The 22,508-nt window shown below is 45.2% G+C and overlaps 1 protein-coding gene across 1 annotated transcript in view; it reads right to left on the bottom strand.

Moving 5' to 3' along the window:
* The window catches only part of uggt2 (UDP-glucose glycoprotein glucosyltransferase 2), a 740,193-nt gene that overhangs the window by 143,378 nt on the left and 574,307 nt on the right, over positions 1 to 22,508 (bottom strand). Inside the window, exon 31 of the mRNA XM_068034396.1 lies at positions 211 to 295. Coding sequence (XP_067890497.1) covers positions 211 to 295 — 85 coding nt within the window. The remainder of the gene's footprint in view (positions 1 to 210; positions 296 to 22,508) is intronic.

The raw sequence follows: 22,508 nt of genomic DNA, 5'->3' as shown, positions 1-22,508 counted from the left end.
GCTCTTGCACAGCCCATACAATTCCACCCATTATCTTCTTTCTTAAAGCTTACAAAACTATTGCTGTTGTTTGTCAAAATCTGCCCAGTAAGAGCCAAGTGCAATGTTCTACTATTACTCTATCACAAAAAAGCTTTTGTTCTTCCTTGATATAATCAAATGATACAATTAGGAACTACTTTTTACAGATTCACAGTTATATTTACACACCTGAACTTTGAGGATTTTGCTTTTGAAACTGCTCAACACCACAACAGCACCATCTACATCATCAGGAGAATCTGTGCCTTCATGTCTGTTGTGGAGAGATGGAAACTTTAATAAACAATGATATCACAAACCATTTATCATTTTACCCAGATTTACATTCTCTCAGATCTGAGACCTCAAAAAAACTTTTATTTCTTCCTACAACCACATTATACCAAATATCTGAATACTACTGAACTACCTGAGCTAGTGGACAGTGTGCTCATTTATTAACTAGATAATACATATCAAGATAAAATGACTAGTGGTTTGCACATGTCTGTACATTTTCGGCAACAACCCAGCATGCTACAATAGGGAAAATTAATTGTCAAAAATGGCTAAACAGAAAAGGGTGGCAAAAGATTTTTCAAACTTTCATTGCCCGTCCCTAGTTGTGGTTGAGAAGGTGGTGGTAAGCATCCTTCTTGGACCGCTGCAGATCATGTAGTGTCGGTACACCCAGAGTGCTGTGAGGTAGGGAGTTCCATAGAGTCATAGTCATAGAGTTATACAGCACAGAAACAGGCACTTCGGCCCATTGTGTCTGTGCCAGCCATCAAGTACCTAACTATTCTAATCCCATTTTCCAGCACTTGACCCGTAGCCTTGTATACTATGGCATTTCCAGTGCTCATCTAAATACTTCTTAAATGTTGTGAGGGTTCTTGCCTCTACCACCCCTTCAGGCAGTGCGTTCCAGATTCCAACCACCCTCTAGGTGAAAATTTCTTTTCTCATATCCACTCTAAATCTCCTGCACCTTACCTTAAATTTGTACCCCCTGGTTATTGACCCCTCCGCTAAGGGAATAAGTTTCTTCCTATCTAATCTATCAATGTTTTTGATCCAGCGATGAGGAAGGAATGGCATATATTTCCAAATCAGGATAGTGTGTGAGCAGGAGAGGAACCCTTGGCAAGTTGCTGCAGTGCACCATGTAAATGGTATACACTGTAACCACATTTCACAAGTGATGGAGGGAGTCAATATTTAAGGTGGTGGATGGGTGCCAATCAAGCGGGCTGCTTTTTCCTGGATACTGTCAAGCTTTTTGAATGTTGTTGGAGTTGCAGTCATCCAGGCAAGCAGGGGGTATTCTATCACACTTCTGACTTGTGCCTTGTAGATAGTGGTAGGGCGTTGGGAAGTTATTCAGAGCAGAATGCTCAGCCTCTGATCTGCTCTTGTAGCCATGATATTTATGTGGCTGGCTGAGTTAAGTTTCTGGTCAATGTTGACCCACAATATATTGATGGTGGAGAATTCAGTGTTGGTAATGCTATGGAATGTCAAGGGAAGGTGGTTAGATTCTACATTGTTATAGATGATCATTACCTGGCACATGGGCAGCACGGAAGTTACTTGTCACTTATCATTCCGAACCTGAATGTAGTCCAGGTCTTGTTGCATATGGGCATGGATTGCTTCATTATCTGAGGAGTTATGAATGGAATTGCTGTGCAATCATCACCAAAATCCCTATTTCTGACCTCATGATGGAGGGAGTGTCATTAATGAAGGAACTGAAGATGGTTGGGCCTAGGCCATGAGAAACACTTGCAGTGATGTCTTGGGGCTGAGTTGATTAGCCTCCAACAACCACACCCATCTTGTTTCATACTAGGTATGACTCCAGGCATTGGACAGTTTTTTCCCCTGATTCCCATTGAATTCAATTTTATTAGGGGTCCTTGATGCCACACTCTGTCAAATCCCACCTTGATGTCAAGGGCAGTAACTCTCACCTCATTTCTGGAATTCAGCTCTTTTGTCTGTGTTCAGACCAACGCTGTAATGAGGTCTGGAGCTGGTCTTGGTGGAACCCAAACTGAGAGTTGGTGAACAAGTGCCACTTGACAGCACTGCCCACAACATCTTCCATCAGTTTGCTGATGATTGAGAATAGACTGATGTGGTGTTAATTTGCCAGATTGAATTTGTCCTGTTCCTTTTCGACAGGACATACCTGGTCAATTTTTCACATTGTCAGGTCGATGCCAGTGTTTTAACTGTACCGGAAAAGCTTGGCGAGGTACCTGGAAAGGTCTGGAGCACAAGTCTTCAGCACTACAGTGAGGGAGCTGTCATGGCCCATTGCCTTTGCTGTATCCAGTGCCTTCAGTTGTTTCTTGACAGCACATGAAATGAATCAAATTGGCTCAAGACTGACACCTGTGATGCTGGGTCCCCAGCAGAAGGCCAAGATAGATCATCCACTCAGCACTTAGAGTCATAGAGAGATACAGCACTGAAACACACCCTTCGGCCCACCGAGTCTGTGCTGACCATCAACCATCCATTAATACTAATCCTACATTAATCCCATATTCCCTACCACATCCCCACCTTCCCTCAATTCTCCTACCACCTACCTACACTAGGAGCAATTTACAATGGCCAATTTATTAGATTTATTAGATTAGAGATACAGCACTGAAACAGGCCCTTCGGCCCACCGAGTCTGTGCCGAACATCAACCACCCATTTATACTAATCCTACACTAATCCCATATTCCCACCAAACATCCCTACCTGTCCCTATATTTCCCTACCACCGACCTATACTAGTGACAATTTATAATGGCCAATTTACCTATCAATCTGCAAGTCTTTTGGCTTGTGGGAGGAAACCGGAGCACACGGAGAAAACCCACGCAGACACAGGGAGAACTTGCAAACTCCACACAGGCAGTACCCGGAATCGAACCCGGGTCCCTGGAGCTGTGAGGCTGTGGTGCTAACCACTGCGCCACTGTGCCTGCAAGTCTTTGGCTGTGGGAGGAAACCGGAGCACCCGGTGAAAGCCCACACGGTCACATGGAGAACTTGCAAACTCTGCACAGGCAGTACCCAGAACTGAACCTGGGTTGCTGGTGCTAACCACTGCGCCACTGTTGGTTGCAAACACTTCAGCCTTGCCTTTTGCACTGACGTGCTGGACTCTGCCACCACTGAGGATGGGAATGTTTGTGGGATCTCCTCCTTCCATTAATTGTCTAATTGTCCGCCACCCTTCATCACTGGATGAGCTTTGATCTAATCTGTTGGTTGTGGGATCGCTTAGCTCTGACTATAACATGCTGCTTCTTCTGTTTAGCATGCATCCAGTTTTGTATTGTAGGTCACCAGGCTGGTACCTCATTTTTAGGTATGCCTTGGTCTGTTAAGCTCTCTTACATTCCTCACTGAACCAAGGTTGGTCCCCTGCCTTGATGGTAATGGTAGAGTGAGGGATCTGCGAAGCCATGAAGTTGCAGATTCTGGTGAAATACAATTCTGCTTCTGCTGATGGCCCACAGCGGCTCAGGCATGCCCACTTTTGAACAGCTATATCTGAATCTTGTTACAAAAGTTCTTCCTTTTTTTAATGGGGATCGGTGCTAGGACCGCAGCTATTCACAATATATATTGATGATTGTATATATATTAATTAATCGTGGAGCAGGCTCGAAGGGCCAAAGAGAAACATAGAGACATAGAAAATAGGAGCAGGAGTAGGCCATTCGGCCCTTCGAGCCTGCTCCACCATTCATTATGATCATGGCTGATCCTCCAACTCAGTAGCCTGTTCCTGCTTTTGCCCCATACCCTTTGATCTCTTTAGACCCAAGAGCTATATCTAACTCCTTCTTGAAAACATACAATGTTTTGGCCTCAACTGCTTCCTGTGGTTGCGAATTCACCACTCTCTGGGTGAAGAAATTTCTCCTCATCTCAGTCCTGAAAGGTTTACCCCGTATCCATAGACTATGACCCCTGGTTCTGGACTCCCACAACACTGGGAACATCCTTCCTGCATCTACCCTGTCAAGTCCTGTTCGAGTTTTACAGGTTTCTGTGAAATCCCCCCTCACTCTTCTGAACTCCAGCGAATATAATCCTAGCCGACTCTATCTCTCCTCATACAACAGTCCCACCATCCCAGGAATCAGTCTGGTAAACCTTTGCTGCACTCCCTCGATAGCAAGAACATCCTTCCTCAGATAAGGAGACCAAAACTGCACACAATATTCCAGGTGTGGCCTCACTCTGTATAATTGCAGCAAGACATCCCTGCTCCTATACTCGAATCCTCTCGCTATGAAGGCCAGCATACCATTTGCCCTTTTTTACCACCTGTTGCACCTGCATGCTTACCTTCAGCAACTGGTGTACGAGAACACCCAGGTCTCGTTGCATATTCCCCTCTCTCAGTTTATAGCCATTCAGATAATAATCTGCCTTCCTGTTTTTGCTACCAAAGTGGATAACCTCACATTTATCCACATTATACTGCATCTGCCATGCATTAGCCCACTCACTCAACTTGTCCAAATCACCCTGAAGCCTCTCTGCACCCTCCTCACAACTCACCCTCCCACCCAGTTTTGTGTCATCTGAAAATGGGGAGATATTACATTTAGTTCCCTCATCTAAATAATTAATATATATTGTAAATAACTGGGGCCCTAGCACTGATTCCTGTGGAACCCCACTGGTCACTGCCTGCCATTCGGAAAAAGACCCGTTTATTCCTACTCTTAGTTTCCTGTCTATCAACCAATTTTCTATCCATCGCAATACGCTATCCCCAATCCCATGCGCTTTAATTTTACACACTAATCTCTTATTGTGGGACTTTGTCGAAAGCCTTCTGAAAGTCAAAATAAACCACATCCACCGGCTCCCTCTCATCAACTCTACTACTTACATCCTCGAAGAATTCTAGATTTGTCAAGCATGATTTCCCTTTCATAAATCCATGCTGACTCTGTCCGATTCTACCACTGTTCTCCAAGTGCTCTGCTACAAAATCTTTGATAATGGACTCATTTTCCCCACTACCGATGTCTGGCTGACTGGTCTATAATTCCCTGTTTTCTCTCTACCTCCCTTTTTAAATCGTGGGGTTACATTAGCTACCCTCCAATCTGCAGGAACTGTTCCAGAGTCTATAGAATCTTGGAAGATGACCACGATTTCTAGGGCCACTTCCTTAAGCACTCTGGGATGTAGATTATCAGGCCCTGGGGATTTATCGCCCTTCAATCCCATCAATTTCCCCAACACCATTTCTCTACTAATACTGATTTCCTTCAGTTCCTTCCTCTCATGAAACCCTGTGTTCCCCAACATTTCTGGTATGATATTTGTGTCCTCCTTTGTGAAGACAGAAACAAAGTATGCATTTAGTTGGTCAGCCATTTCTTTGTTCCCCAAAATAAATTCCCTGTTTCTGACTGTAAGGGACCTACATTTGTCTTCACCAATCTTTTTGTCTTCACATAGCTATAGAAACTTTTACAGTCAGTTTTTATGTTCCCTGCAAGCTAACGCTCGTACTCTATTTTCCCCTTCTTAATCAATCCTTTGGTCCTCCTTTGCTGAATTCTAAACTGCTCCCAATCCTTAGGTCTGTTGTTTTTTCTGGTGAATTTGTATGCTTCCTCCTTGGATCTAATGCTATCTCTAATTTCCCTTGTAAGCCATGGTTTGGCTACCTTTCCCGTTTTACTTTTGCGCCAGACAGGAATAAACAATTGTTGCAGTTCATCCATGTGCTCTTTGAATGTTTGTCATTGCCTATCTACCGTCATCCCTTTAAGTAACAGTTCACAATCCATCATAGCCAACGCGCGCCTCATACCTTCGTAGCTTCCTTTATTCAGATTCAGGACCCTAGTCTCAGAATCAACTATGTCACTCTCCATCTTGATGAAGCAGTCTATCATTTTATGGTTGCTCTTCCCTAAGGGGTCTTGCACAACTATATTGTCAATTATTCCTCTCTCATTACATAATACCCAGACTAGGATAGCCTGTTCTCTAGTTGGTTCCTCAACGTATTGGTCCAGTAAACCATCCCGTATACACTCCATGAATTCCTCCTCTCATAGAGTCATACAGCATAGAAACAGGCCCTTCGGCCCACCGCGTCCATGCCGACCATAATGCCTACCTATACTAATCCCACCTGCCTGCATTAATTGCATATCCCTCTATGCCTTGCTCATTCAAGTACCTGTCCAGATGCCTCTTAAATGTCATTACTGTTCCTGCTTCCACCACCTCCTCAGGCAGCTCATTCCAGATACCCACTATTCTTTGTGTGAAAAATTTACCCCTTTGATCCCCTTCAAACCTCCTCCCTCTCACCTTAAATCTATGCCCTCTAGTTTTAGCCACCCCTACCATGGGAAACAGACTCTGGCTATCCACCCTATCTATGCCTCTCATAATTTTACATACCTCTATCATGCCCCCTCTCAGCCTCCTTCACTCCAGGGAAAACAGACCCAGCCTATCCAATCTCTCTTTATAACTCAAACCCTCCAAACCAGGCAACATCCTTGTGAATCTTTTCTGCACCCTCTCTCGCTTAATCACATCTTTCCTGTAGTGCGGTGACCAGAACTGCACACAGTACTCCAAATGCGGCCAAACCAACGTTATGTACAACTGTAACGTGACGTCCCAACTCTTGTACTCAGTGCCTCGGCCAATGAAGGCAAGCATGCCATACGCCTTCTTCACCACCCTGTCTACCTGTGTTGCCACTTTCAGGGAACTATGTACTTGCACCCCAAGGTCTCTCCTCAAGAACACAGTCCAGGCCCCTGCCATTCACTGTATATGTCCTGCCCTGGCTTAACTTCCCAAAATGCATTACTTCACACTTGTCTGCATTAAATTCCATTTGCCACTCTCTTGCCCACTTTCCCAGTTGATCTATATCCTGTTGTAACCTTAGACAACCTTCTTCACTGTCCACTATACCACCAATTTTGGTATCATCAGAAAACTTACTAATCATGCCCCTTACATTCACATCCAAGTCATTAATATATATGACAAACAACAAAGGGCCCAGCACCGATCCCTGCAGCACACCACTGGTCACCGGTTTCCAATCTGAAAAAGAACACTCCACTACCACTCTCTGCCTCCTATCACCAAGCCAATTTTGTATCCAATTTGCTAGCTCACCCTGGATCCCATGTGTTCAAACCTTCTGGACCAGCCTACCATGTGGGACCTTGTCAAAGGCCTTGCTAAAGTCCATGTAGACAACGTTCATCGCCCTGCCCTCGTCAATCCTCTTGGTCACCTCCTTGAAAAACTCAAATCAAATTCGTGAGACATGATTTCCCACGCACAAAGCCATGCTGACTATACCGAATCAGACCATGCCTTTCCAGATGCATATAAATCCTGTCTCTCAGAATCCCTTCCAATAACTTTCCCACCACTGATGTAAGGCTCACTGGCCTGTAGTTCCCTGGTTCATTCCTGCTGCCCTTCTTAAATAAAGGCACAACATTAGCTATCTTCCAGTCTTCCGGTACCTCACCCGTGGTTAACGATGATACAAAAATCTCTGCCAGGGCCCTCTACAGTATTGTGACTAATTTGATTTGCCCAATCTATATGCAGATTAAAGTCACCCATAATTACTGATGTTCCTTTTCTAATTTCCTGTTTAATGCCATTCCCAACATCACCACTATAGTTTGGGTGTCTATATACAACCCCCACTAATGTTTTTTTCCCCTTAGTGTTTCTCTGCTCTACCTATATAGATTCCATATCGTCAGAGCTAATATTGCGTTAATTTCCTCTTTGACCAGGAATGCAACTCCACCGCCTTTTACTTTTTGTCTGTCCTTCCTAAATGCTGAATACCCCTGGATGTTCACTTCCCATCCCTGGTCACCCTGCAGCCATGTCTCCGTAATCCCGACTATATCATACCCGTTTACATCTATTTGCATGATTAATTCATCCATTATATTGCGAATTCTCCGTGTGTTAAGGCACAAAGCCTTAAGGCTTGTCTTTTTAACATTACTTGTCCACTTCCCACTAATTTTCACTGTGGCCCTGTTTGATTCTGACCCTTGATTTCTCTGCCTATCACTTTTCTTATTCCCCTTACTGTCTTTTGTTCTTGTCTTTGATCCCCCCTCCTCTGACCCCTGGCAAAGGTTCCCATCCCTCTGCCATTTTAGTTTAAACCCTCCCCAACCACTGTAGCAAATACTCCTCCGAGGACATCAAGTCCCAATCCTGCCCAGGTATAACCCATCCAGTTTGTACTGGTCCCACCTCCCCCAGATTCGGTCCCAATGTCCCAGGAAGCTAAAACCCTCCCCCTCACACCATCTCTTCAGCTACATATTCATCCGCTATATCCTGCTATTTCTATTCTGACTAGCACGTGGCACTGGTAGTAATCCTGAGATCACTACCTTTGAGGTCCTACTTTTCAATTTACTTCCTTTGGCCTATTTTCTATGTTTCTATATTTATTTTTCTGAGGACGTGTTAAAACTGAAAAGATTCCATGGATGTGTTTTTTATACCAAGTTCAGCGACAGGACAAGATGTTGTTTGAAAGCCACCTGTTCTGGAGCCCACCTGTAATTTGGGATTAGAAAACAGCAGAACCCCTGCTGTCTTGGGCAAAAATGGTTACAGAGAAGCCATATGTCAAGGTTTTTGGAGGTCGACTCACTGTTTGGGGTTTGAACATTGTTTTCAGTTTCAGCTGTGGTGTGAACTGTTTGAAGACAATTGGTGTTTTCTTGCCAAGGAGAAAAGAAACCACCCAGCTCACCTCCTAGAGAATCTTTTTTAAGAAAACCTGCCATGATCCAATGTGGGGAAAAAAAATCCCTGGTACCGTCTAGGTCCTGAAGAGCTGGATAAAAATCCTGCGCTTCAAGTGTGTGCTAGCAGAAAAACCTTGATGCCACATTTCTCCAAGAATGCCTTCTAGAATAATTCTCGACATCTCCAGAACGGACTGCTTCTGAAATGATCGTAGTGGCCTGTCTCCGTATACCCGGATGCCTGACCTAAAAAGGGACAACTGACTTCCTTCCATATCTTCTTTCTTTTTAGTCAAGAATTAGCAAGTATTTGGCCAAAGTAGTTTTTTTTTGGTCTTTTTTTTGTAACAGACCTCTGCAGAGTGAATTTCTGTATTTTTTCCAGTGTGTGTGTGAGTATAATTGGAGTATTTTTAAAAAGGGAAATTTCATATTTTTTAATCAGTGTGTTAATGCTTTGCTTCGTTATTGGGTCAGTCTTGTTTTATAATAAACTGATCATTTTGTTGTTTATTAAAGAAACCTGGTTGATGAATTTTATTCTGGGATAGAAAATAGAGTATATGATTGGCTATACTGGTAACTGAGTAAACATTTAAAAAGATGTTGTGACCTGTAGAGAAGTGGAACTAGAAAAGACAGTCTTGCCTCGGTTGTAACAATCTATACCATTTAGCAAGGTGGTAGTGCCACACAAGACAATAGAGGGTGAAAACTGGACCTCTTCTCGACAACAGTGGTCACTCCTACCAATACAGTCATTTATAGATGCTTCTATGGCAGCTGGATTGGTGAGGATAAGTTCAAGTAGGCTTCTCCTTCATGTTAGTTCTCTCACCACTTATTGCAGGCCCTGACTGGAAGTGTGTACTTCAGAACATGGCAAGCTTGATCAGTAGTGGTGCTACTGAATCACTCCTGGTGATGGTCATTGCAGTCCCCCATCCAGAGTACATTCTGTGCCCATGTTACTTCCAAGTATTGTTCAACATGGAAGAACACTGATTCATCAGCTGAAGGAAGGCGGATAATCAGCAGGACGTTTCCTTTCCATGTTTGACCCTGTGCCACCACCTTTGGTGGGTCTGTCCTGCTGGTGGGATAGACATACCTAGGGATAGTGATGGAGGAGTCTGGGACATTGGCTGAAAGGTATGATCCTGTTACTATGTAGTCTGTGGGACAGCTGTCCAAATTTTGCAATTTTGCCACAAATCCACCCATGTTAGTGAGGATTTTGCAGGATCGACTGGACTGCCTGTGCCTTTAATGTGTTTGGTATCTTGGTCGACGCCAGGTAATCCATCTGGTTTTATTCTTCTTAAGACTTTTTGTGGCAATTTTGATGGAACTGAGTGGCTTGGTCAGCCATTTCAGAGAGCATTTAAGAGTCAACCACATTGCTGTGGATCTGGAGTCACATAAAGGTCAGACTGGGTGAGGATAGTAGATTTCCTTCCCTAAAGGACAATAGTGAAGTAGAGAGGTTTTTATGACCATCTAGTCGTCTAGTCATTTCATTACTGATATGAGCTTTTTATTCCAGATTTATTTAATTAATTGAATTTAAATTCCCCAACTGTCATGGTGGGATTTGAACTCATGCCTCTGATTAGTCCAAGCCTCTGGATTACTGGTCCTGTAACACAACCATGATGTTACCATTCCCATTAACATAAGTTGACATGGGAAGATCCAGCCAGGGCTAATGTTAGCAATGGGGAGTGGGAGGTGATTGTGATGGGATAGAAAACAGCATGAAGGGGTGGCTCTGTGAGATATGTCTTGGAGATATCAAGTAGAAGCTGGGAGGATGGAATTTAAATATAAAGGTAGGTATATGGGAAACTTTAACCTCATCAACTGAAATCTAATATCCTAGCAATACATCTGGTGTGTTGTGGCCTTCATGTAAGCTTAGAATCGTACACAAAATACATATATTTTAATAGATTATTCTGTTACTCTTTCAGCACTGATAGCAAACTCTATTACACAGCAAGTTATCTGTTCCTCTGCTTTAAAATGTAATGGCTACCTAACATGTTTCAGTGTTCAACATCAAGGTTTGGGATTTTTGTAATCATTTTAGTCTGCGGTGTCTCAGTGGAAAAGCCACATTTTCTCATCTACAGATTTAATGAACTGGTTGGCAGAGATGAAGTGGCACTTATCTCTCCATTCCAACTGGTTCAGACATGATTTTTCTTTGGATTTTACATTGTGTCTGAAACATATATTTAATAACATCATTCTCAAGCAACGTGATATGCGTACTACTTATTTCATACAGTGCAACAATACTTCATTGCCAGCATGTAATTATACTCTGTAAATACAGGATACCTTTATCCTGAAGTAGAGAACAAGATACGAATAAAGCATCACTCCAGTTACATTGCATTACCATTGTTTGAAATTCGCAGAATGAGAGTTAAGTTCTGAAGTACTGTTTTCTGTAGGTACCAAGAAGAGAATTTTAGTAATGCATTGTCACTATGTGTCATGCTAATTCTTCTGGTGTTTAAAATATTCTGTACAGTAATGACAACCATGCTCTACGGGGGTGAATTCCGAGATCAGGCTGCAGGCAGCAGCTGTTAGGTGAGGGGGACTGGGAGACCAGGAGTCTGGGGTGGGGGGGTGGGGAAAGGGAGGGTGGGTTGATGGAGGAGGAGTGGAGGTGAGGGGGGGTTGGGGAAGTGACTGGGATGGAAAGTAGTAGTGGCCAGAATCGAGGCAGGGAGTGGTGGGGGTGCCTGGTCTCGTTCTGCGGCTTAAGCTTGAGATTGGAGGGGAGTGGGAGTAGAAATCAACATTATGATTGCTTTGGTGGGGGAGACCAATGTCCGCATGGTTTGAATGTGGACAGGGGAAGCAGCACTCCTGTTCCTCCCACCTTCGCATTCATGTAAACATATTTTAAAAACTTCGGTTTGTTCATTGTATCCTTTAACAGTCACCTGTTCGACTGCATGTAGGTCTGGTTTTCCAGAACACAGCTGGCCTTAGGGCAACACAATATTACAGAGGGAGCCTCAAAAAGGCATTAGCCTATTATCTGAATATTTGAAGTACCTAAGGCTTGTTTGAGGTCTGGGCCATGGATGCCTTTTTAAAAATATCTGTACCAATATGGTGGGTGGCACACTTCAGCTCATAATAATATGTGCTTCCTGTACATCATATTGAAGGTTCACGTGCCCTTTTAGTGCCCATTAAACAGGCATGAACCACAAAATTTCCAGTCTCTCTTGACCCCTCCAGTGCCTCTGTAATGTCAGCCAGGCTGTCTGAAAAACTTCAATTTCTTGCAGTTAACACTGGGAAGACTAAAATCATTGTCTTACCGTTTCCATCTTCTCTCTGGCTCATGTCTCAGGCTGGACTAGACTTTTCTCAACTTTGGTGTACTACTTGACCCCAGCTGAGTTTATGACCTAATATTGTCTCCATCACAAACATATTGCTCGCCGCCATGATCTACCTCAGTTCATCTGCTGTCAAAGCCTCATGCCTTTGTCACTGCCTTACTCAAGTCCGCCAAAGCTCTACTTGCTGTGCCCCCCATCCCCCATAGTCTATCCCACACCAACTCTCACTAACATATCCACCACCACCCGCACCCACAACCTTGTGGCCTACATTGACTTCTGGCTCTCCAATGTCTCAAATTTAATATTCTTATCTTCCTTTTGATAAACTTCATGGCCTTGGCCCTCGCTATGTCTGTAAACTCCTCAAACTCTACAATGCTCTCCAAATCTCCATTCCTCTGAGACTGGCCTCTCCTGCATATCTGCCCCACCATTGGTCATGTCGTCAGCTACCTAGGCTCAGGATATGGGATTTTTTTCTCAAAGCCCCTTTTTGCCTCTCCACGTCCATCTCCTTGAAGAACTTCCTTAAAGTACATGTCTTTCACCAAGCTTTTGATCACAACTCCTAAAATGGGCACGGAGCCCATTTTTTGATTATACTTCTGAGAAGTGCCTTGGGACTTTTTTTCTATTCTGAAGGCACTATATAAATTATGCTATTATCATTACAGGCAAAGAATTTCCCACGTGGCAAGTTTGCAATCGCAGAGTTAGGCAGATGGAGATGCTAAATGGTGGACAAAATCGTCCCCATAGAAACAACAGGAGAGTGAATTGCTGAGGCATCCGCCGAGCAAAATGATCAAGAACAGCACTGAGAGGCTACAGAATGATTGTCTGCCATCTTTTTGGTCAAGAAATTATGTACTGTCCTTTTGCACTTGATGACCCTATTTATAAAACTTAGGAACTCACATTTTAAAAAAATTCTTTCATGGGATGGGAATGTCACTTGCAAGGCCAGCATTCTTACCTTCCGGGAGTGGTGCGGAGTGGACCTGTGGGGAGAACGCCGAGTGCTGAGCCTATAAATGTGCTGAGGCCCACTCTCTTACCTTCCGGGAGTGGTGCGGAGTGGACCTGTGAGGAGAACGTCGAGTGCTGAGCCTATAAATGTGCTGAGGCCCACTCTCTTACCTTCCGGGAGCAGAGCGGAGCGGACCTGTGGGGAGAATGCAGAGTGCTAAGCCTATAAATGTGCTGAGGCCCACTCTCTTACCTTCCGGGAGTGGAGCGGAGCGGACCTGTGGGGAGAATGCAGAGTGCTAAGCCTATAAATGTGCTGAGGCCCACTCTCTTACCTTCCGGGAATGGTGCGGAGCGGACCTGTGGGGAGAATGCAGAGTGCTAAGCCTATAAATGTGCTGAGGCCCACTCTCTTACCTTCCGGGAGTGGAGCGGAGCGGACCTGTGGGGAGAATGCAGAGTGCTAAGCCTATAAATGTGCTGAGGCCCACTCTCTTACCTTCCGGGAATGGTGCGGAGCGGACCTGTGGGGAGAATGCAGAGTGCTAAGCCTATAAATGTGCTGAGGCCCACTCTCTTACCTTCCGGGAGCAGAGCGGAGCGGACCTGTGGGGAGAATGCAGAGTGCTGAGCCTATAAATGTGCTGAGGCCCACTCTCTTACCTTCCGGGAGCAGAGCGGAGCGGACCTGTGGGGAGAATGCAGAGTGCTGAGCCTATAAATGTGCTGAGGCCCACTCTCTTACCTTCCGGGAGTGGTGCGGAGTGGACCTGTGAGGAGAACGCCGAGTGCTGAGCCTATAAATGTGCTGAGGCCCACTCTCTTACCTTCCGGGAGCGGAGCGGAGCGGACCTGTGGGGAGAATGCAGAGTGCTAAGCCTATAAATGTGCTGAGGCCCACTCTCTTACCTTCCGGGAGCGGAGCGGACCTGTGGGGAGAATGCAGAGTGCTAAGCCTATAAATGTGCTGAGGCCCACTCTCTTACCTTCCGGGAGTGGAGCGCAGCGGACCTGTGGGGAGAATGCAGAGTGCTAAGCCTATAAATGTGCTGAGGCCCACTCTCTTACCTTCCGGGAGCAGAGCGGAGCGGACCTGTGGGGAGAATGCAGAGTGCTGAGCCTATAAATGTGCTGAGGCCCACTCTCTTACCTTCCGGGAGTGGTGCGGAGTGGACCTGTGAGGAGAACGCCGAGTGCTGAGCCTATAAATGTGCTGAGGCCCACTCTCTTACCTTCCGGGAGTGGTGCGGAGTGGACCTGTGAGGAGAACGCCGAGTGCTGAGCCTATAAATGTGCTGAGGCCCACTCTCTTACCTTCCGGGAGCAGAGCGGAGCGGAGCGGACCTGTGGGGAGAATGCAGAGTGCTAAGCCTATAAATGTGCTGAGGCCCACTCTCTTACCTTCCGGGAGCGGAGCGGACCTGTGGGGAGAATGCAGAGTGCTAAGCCTATAAATGTGCTGAGGCCCACTCTCTTACCTTCCGGGAATGGTGCGGAGCGGACCTGTGGGGGGAACGCAGAGTGCTGAGCCTCTAAATGTGCTGAGGCCCACTCTCTTACCTTCCGGGAGCAGAGCGAAGCGGACCTGTGGGGAGAATGCAGAGTGCTAAGCCTATAAATGTGCTGAGGCCCACTCTCTTACCTTCCGGGAGCGGAGCGGAGCTGTTCCAGTGCGCTGGAGTTTTGAAAAAAAAAAGCCAACAGTGACGTCAGAGGAGAGCTTCAGGGTGATTGGTTGGTGAGTAGCAGCTGTTAGAATATCTTAAAAAAAAGGGGAAAGTTGTTTTTTTTTGTTGGGAAAAAACCTCTGGTGATAAGGTGAGTACTACTAAAGTGTTTTTTTTTAAGGACTTCAGATTGAAATGGGTAGAACAAGGCCCCTGGTGTAATTATATTTTTTCATGAAGGGAGTAACGAATTAATTTAAAGGTAAGTCATGACAGGAGAGCTCAGTCCTGTGATCTGCTCCTCCTGCGTTATGTGGGAAATCAGGGATGCTTCCAGTGTCCCTGATGACCATGTGTGCAGGAAGTGTATCCATCTGCAGCTACTGACTCCCCGCATTACAGAGCTGGAGCTGCGGGTGGATTCACTGTGGAGCATTAGCGATGCTGAGGACATCGTGGATAGCATGTTTAGCGAAGTGGTCACACTGCAGGTAACAGCTGCACAGGCAGAAAAGGGAAGGGTGACCACCGGGCTGAGTAGTAGGCGCAGGCAGGTAGTGCAGGAGTCCCCTGTGGCCATCCCCCTCTCAAACAGATATACCGCTTTGGATACTGTTGGGGGGGATGACCTCCCAGGGAAAGCAGCAACAGCCAAGTTCGTGGCACCACGGAGGGCTCTGCTGCACAGCAGGGGAGGAAAAGGATTGGAAGAGCTATAGTGATAGGGGATTCTATCGTAAGGGGTGCAGATAGGCGTTTCTGTGGCCACAAACGAGACTCCAGGATGGTATGTTGCCTCCCTGGTGTTAGGGTCAAGGGTGTCTCGGAGCAGCTACAGGACATTCTGAAAGGGGATGGTGAGCAGCCAGAGGTCGTGGTCCATATTGGTACTAATGACATCGGCAGGAAGAGAGATGAGGTCCTGCAAAGTGAATATAGGGAGTTAGGCAGAAGGTTAAAAAGCAGGACCTCTAGGGTTGTAATCTCAGGATTACTCGCTGTGCCACATGCTAGTGAGGGTAGGAATAGGGGGATTAGGCAAATTAATGCGTGGCTGAAGAGCTGGTGTAGGCGGGAGGGCTTCAGCTACTTGGATCATTGGGATCTCTTCTGGTGCAGAGGTGACAAGAAGGACAGGTTGCATCTAAACTGGAGAGGGACCAATAGCCTTGCTGGGAGGTTTGCGAGTACTACTCAGGAGAGTTTAAACCAGGGGGGGTGGGACCCAAAGTAGTAGACTCTCCGATCAGATAGTTGAGGCAAATGTAAAGTTTAAAGCAAGCAAGTCCAGTAGGCAGGCTTGGCAGGAGCAGGACAGGGAGCGTGGAAGGTCTGATAGGCTAAACTGCATTTACTTTAATGCAAGAAGCCTTACAGGTAAGGCAGATGAACTCAGAGCATGGATCAGTACATGGGATTGTGATATTATAGCTATTACGAAACGTGGTTGAGGGATGGGCAGGACTGGAATCTCAATGTTCCGGGGTACCGATCCTTCTGGCGTGACAGAGGTGGAGGTAAGAGAGGAGGGGGAGTTGCACTATTGATTAGGAAGCACATCATGGCAGTACTTAGAGAGGATATCCCGGGGGGAATGTCCAGCGAGGCCATATGGGTAGAACTTAGAAATAAGAAAGGGGTGATCACTTTGACGGGATTATACTATAGGCCCCCCAATAGTCAGAGGGAATTGGAGGAGCATATATGTAGGGAAATCACAGATAGGTGTAGGAATTATAGGGTTGTAATAGTAGGTGATTTTAACTTCCCTAATATTGACTGGGACTGCCTTAGTGCTAAGGGATCAGATGGGGAAGAATTTGTTAAGTGTGTCCAGGATTGTTTTCTGAAGCAGTATGTGGATGGCCCTACTAGAGAAGGGGCTACACTCGACCTCCTCGTAGGAAATGAGGATGGGCAGGTTGTTGATGTGTCAGTGGGGGAGCACTTTGGGACCAGTGACCATAACTCTATTAGCTTCAAGATAGTTATGGAAAAGGATAGGACTGGTCCTCAAGTTGAAATCCTAAACTGGGGGAAGGCTAATTTTGATGGCATCAGACAGGAACTCTCAAAAGTAGAATGGAAGAGGCTGTTTACAGGTAAAGGGACGTCTGGCAAGTGGGAGGCTTTTAAAAGTGAGATAGGAAAAGTTCAGGGTCGGCATGTTCCTGTTAGATGGAATGGCAAGGCTGGCATGTTTAGGGAACCTTGGTTGACGAGGGGTATTGAGGGTCTGGTCAGGACAAAGAAGGAGGCATATGTCAGGTATAGGCAGCTGGGATCAAGTGAGTCCCTCGAGGAGTATAGGGGATGTAGGAGTACGCTTAAGAAGGAAATTAGGAGCGTGAAAAGGGGCCATGAGATTTCCCTGGCAGATAAGATAAAGGAAAATTCTAAAAAATTCTATAAGTATATTAAGAGTAAAAAGGTAGCTAGGGAGAGAGTAGGTCCCCTTAAGGATCAGTGTGGTAATCTATGTGTGAAATCACGGGAAATGGGCGAGGTCTTAAATGAATATTTCTCGTCTGTATTTACCGTGGAGAAGGTCATGGAAGTTCGTGAGTTCAAGGGAGGGAACAGCGAGATCCTGGAGCATATCAACATTACAAAGGAGGAGGTGTTGGAGGTTTTGGAGCACATTAAGGTGGAGAAATCCCCAGGACCTGACCAGGTGTATCCTAGGATGCTATGGGAAGCAAGGGAGGAGATTGCTGGGGCCCTGGCAGAGACTTTTGTATCATCGTTAGCCATGGGTGAGGACCCAAAAGAATGGAGGATAGCTAATGTTGTGCCTTTATTTAAGAAGGGCAGCAGGGATAAGCCAGGGAACTACAGGCCGGTGAGCCTTTCATCAGTGGTGGGAAAGTTATTGGAAGGGATTCTGAGAGACAGGATTTATATGCATCTGGAAAGGCATGGTCTGATTCAGGATAGTCAGCATGGCTTTGTGCGTGGGAAATCATGTCTCACGAATTTGATTGTTTTTCAAGGAGGTGACCAAGAGGATTGACAAGGGCAGGGCGATGGACGTTGTCTACACGGACTTTCACAAGGCCTTTGACAAGGTCCAGCTTGGCAGGCTGGTCCAGAAGGTTTGAACACTTGGGATCCAGGGTGAGCTAGCATATTGGATACCAAATCGGCTAAGTGATAGGAGGCAGAGGGAGATACAGGGAGATACAGCACTGAAACAGGCCCTTTGGCCCACCGAGTCTGTGCTGACCATCAACCACCCATTTATGCTAATCCTACATTATTCCCATATTCCCTACCAGCTACCTACGCGAGGGGCAATTTACAATGGCCAACTTACCTATCAACCTGCAAGTCTTTGGCAGTGGGAGGGAACCAGAGCACCCGGCGGAAACCCACTCGGTCACAGGGAGAACTTGCAAACTCCACACAGGCAGTACCCAGAACTGAACTCGGGTTGCTGGAGCTGTGAGGCTGCGGTGCTAACCACTGTACCACCCACACAGTGGAGGGTTGTTTTTCAGATTGGAGAACGGTGACCAGTGGTGTGCCGCAGGGATCGGTGCTGGGCCCTCTGTTGTTTGTCATATATATTAATGATGTGGATCTGAATGTAAGGGGCATGATTAGTAAGTTTGCAGATGACACCTCAATTGGTGGTATAGTGGACAGTGAAGAAGGTTGTCTAAGGTTACAACAGGATATAGATCAACTGGGAAAGTGGGCAAGAGAGTGGCAAATGGAATTTAATGCAGACAAGTGTGAAGTGATGCATTTTGGGAAGTTAAACCAGGGCAGGACATATACAGTGAATGGCAGGGACCTGGGGAGTGTTCTTGAGCAGAGAGACCTTGGGGTGCAAGTACATAGTTCCCTGAAAGTGGCAACACAGGTAGACAGGGTAGTGAAGAAGACATATGGCATGCTTGCCTTCATCGGCCGAGGCACTGGGTACAACAGTTGGGACGTCATGTTACAGTTGTACATAACACTGGTTCGGCCACATTTGGAGTACTGTGTGCAGTTCTGGTCGCCGCACTACAGGAAAGATGTGATTAAGCTAGAGAGGGTGTAGAAAAGATTCACAAGGATGTTGCCTGGTTTGGAGGGTTTGAGTTATAAAGAGAGATTGGATAGGCTGGGTCTGTTTTCCCTGCAGCGAAGGAGGCTGAGAGGCGATATGATAGAGGTATATAAAATTATGAGAGGCATAGATAGGGTAAATAGCCAGAGTCTGTTTCCCATGGTAGGGGTGGCTAAAACCAGAGGGCATAGATTTAAGGTGAGAGGTAGGAGGATTAAAGGAGATCAAAGGGGTAAATTTTTCACACGAAGAATAGTGGGTATCTGGAATAAGCTGCCTGAGGAGGTGGTGGAGGCAGGAACAGTAGCGACCTTTAAGAGGCATCTGGACAGGTACTTGAATAAGCAAGGCATAGAGGGATATGGAATTAATACAGGCAGGTGGGATTAGTATAGATAGGCATTATGGTCGACATGGATGCAGTGGGCCGAAGGGCCTGTTTCTATGCTGTACGACTCTATGACTCTATTTGTCGCCGATCCCTAGTTTCCCTTCAGAAGGTGCTGGTGGACCACCTTCTTAAACTGCTCTAGTCCATCTGGTGCAGGTACACACACAGTGCTATTCATGAGGGAGTTCCAGGTTTTTGACCCAACAATAGTGAAGGAACAGTGATATAGTTCCAAATCAGGTTGGTGTATGGCTTGGAGGGGAACTTGCAGGTGATGGTGTTCCCAAGTGTCTGCTGTCCTTGTCCTTCTAGGTAATAGAGATCGTGGGTTTGGAAGGTACTGTTGAAGGAGGCTTGGAGAGTTGCTGCAGTGCAGCTTGTCTATGGTATAGACTGTTACTGTGCACAGGTGATGGAGGGAGTGAATGTTTCAGGTGGGATGGATGGGGTGATGATCAGGTGGGCTGCTTTGTCCTGGATGGTGTCGAGCTTCTTGAGCGTTTTTGGAGCTGCACCCATCCAGGCAAGTGGAGAGTATTCCATCACACTCCTGACTTCTGCCTTGTTGATGGTGGGCAGGCTTTGGGGCCTTAGGAGGTGAGTTACTTGCCACAGAATTCCCAGCCTCTGACTGGCTCTTGTAGCCACTATATTTATATGGCTGGTTCAGTTAAAGTTTTGGTCAATAGTAACCCCCAGGATGTTGATGGTGGAAGATTCAGCAATGGCAATGCCATTGAATGTCAAGGGGAGATGGTTAGATTTTCTCTTGTTGAAGATGGTCATTGCCTGGCACTTGTGTGACGTGAATGTTACTTGCCACTTATCAGCCCAAGCTTGAATTTTGACCAGGTCTTGCTGCATGTGGATACGGACTGCTTCAGAATCTGAGGAGTCACGGATGATACTGAAGACTGCAATCATCAGCAAACATCCCCACTTCTGACCTTCGGATGAAGGGAAGGTCATTGATGAAGCAGCTGAAGATGGTTGGACCTCGGACACTACCCTGAGGAACTCCAGCAGTGATGTCCTGGAGCTCAGATGATTGACCTCCAACAACCACAACCATCTTCCTTTGTGCTAGGTATGACTCCAACCAGGGGAGAGCTTTCCCCACAATTCTCATTGACTCCAGTTTTGCTAGGGCTCCTTGATGCCATACTCGGTCAAATGCTGCCTTGATGTCAAGGGCAGTCACTCTCACCTCACCTCGAGTTCAGCTCTTTTGTCCATGTTTGGATCAAGGCTGTAATGAAGTCTGGAGTCAAGTGGTCCTTGTGAAAACCATACTGAACATCAGTGAAAAAGACAAAGTTAATTATTTTTGTTTGTAAAAAACGAAAATGAAAGGATACTGAAACGCTGCAGATTGCATTATTGTCTATGTATCACATTGCTTTTATTTCCATGTGTGAATGTGATTCCTTTGCAAATTGTAAAAATCTCACATGACCTAACAATAGGGACAGACAGGAAATTCATGGTTTCTTAATAAACAAATTAATGGATGATTCTTCCCAGGTACTTTAAAAGTATCACAACAGAATAGGTCAGCAGTGTTGGGTTACAATATATCACTCTGCCTAATCCTTCTCAATACCATTTGCGAGTTTCAACAATTAAGCAAATTTAGCTTTGAATTATGAAGCAATTAGCTTCAGATTTTTTAATTGTTTTATTTATTGTGTCACAAAAAGTTTTATTTTTGTACTGAAATCTTGGACTTGTATTTGTTTCCAAAAAAATTGAAAGAAGGATTTTGTTTAGTGAAAGACACCTGCAAAAATAATTTGAGTTCCAGCAATGTTTTGAAAGGAAGTTCAGAACAAAGAGTTGAACTTTATGGGTGTTTTGAAAGGAAGTGAATCTTGTAAAAGGACAGGAAGGTCAGCAGTTTCAAAGAAATCACAGGGGTTTGACCTTTCTTCAGAGCAGCTTGAGTGACAAGGTGGAGACACTGTGTCTGGAAATGTGACCATGTTAAGGAAGGTGCTTTTTTCACTTTGAACCCTTTAAAAGCCTGTGAATTGGACAAAGAGCAGGCATTTGAAATTTTTGCTTGACCTGCCTGTAGCCAGAGCGAAAAGACCCAGAAAAGTGCTATCTCTCTCTTTAAAGGAGACTCGCATTTCTTGAAAAAAAAAATGCTGAATTTGAAAGGTAGCAGATTCCTGTTGCCTCCGGTCTCTGAAGACTTTCTGCATCCAGTGAAATTCCTGCTGCTTCCTGTGTTCTAAGAAAATCCTGAAATCTGAAGAATTCTTCTCCTGCTAGACTGCTGCTTCAAAACCCAAGCAGCCCTGTTGCTATACCCCTGATGGAAGACCTATGTGACGTCTGCTGCAGTTGAATTGCTGTGACCACCTACCGACCACTGACTGTTCACCAATCTTGCATCGAGAGACTTTGAGTGGCATTTGACTATTCGACTCTGGGACACCTCACCTTATGAAAAAATCGTACCAGAATAATTTTTTATTATTCCTTCTATTCCTAAGAAACAGTTATAACACAAACCCTCCTTTTGAAACTGGCTAACTGTTTCTTTTTGAATGTATTTGTGTGTGCATGACGGTTAAGGGAATAAGGGTTTTTTTCATGTATAGATTTATTTAGTTAGTAGTTAAGAATATTATTTCTTTTCTAATAAATAATTAATGTTGTTGTTATTTAAAGAAACCTGGTTTGGTGTGCTTTATTCTGGGGGAAAAATACAGTGTTTAATTTGGCTAGTCCTCAGTAGTGGGAAACTTTATTTGATATGTGGAATGGGACTGAATTAACAGTGCATTACTCCAGCCTTGGTTATAACAATTGTATTTTATAGTGAAGCTTACTAAAACATATTTTACTTCACTTAGTAACTTTAAACTGTACATCTTACTCTACTTAAATTAGAGTAATTTATTAAGAACGTTAGAGTGTAATGGGTAGGGTTTGGAGTAGAACAAGACCCCTGGTGTAATTAGTATTTTTTAAAGGGAGCAACAAAATTAATATAAAGATAAGTCATGGCAGGAGAGCTCAGCCCTGTGGTATGCTCCTCCTGCACTATGTGGGAAATCAGGGATGCTTCTAATGTCCCTGACAACCATGTGTGCAGGAAGTGTATCCATCTGCAGCTACTGACTGCCCAACTTACGGAGCTAGAGCTGCGGGTGGATTCACTGTGGAGCATCCGTGACGCTGAGGACATCG

The sequence above is a fragment of the Heterodontus francisci genome, chromosome 6 (genome assembly GCF_036365525.1).
Source record: "Heterodontus francisci isolate sHetFra1 chromosome 6, sHetFra1.hap1, whole genome shotgun sequence".
NCBI lineage: Eukaryota > Metazoa > Chordata > Chondrichthyes > Heterodontiformes > Heterodontidae > Heterodontus > Heterodontus francisci.
This window is presented reverse-complemented; position numbering and strand designations above follow the sequence as displayed.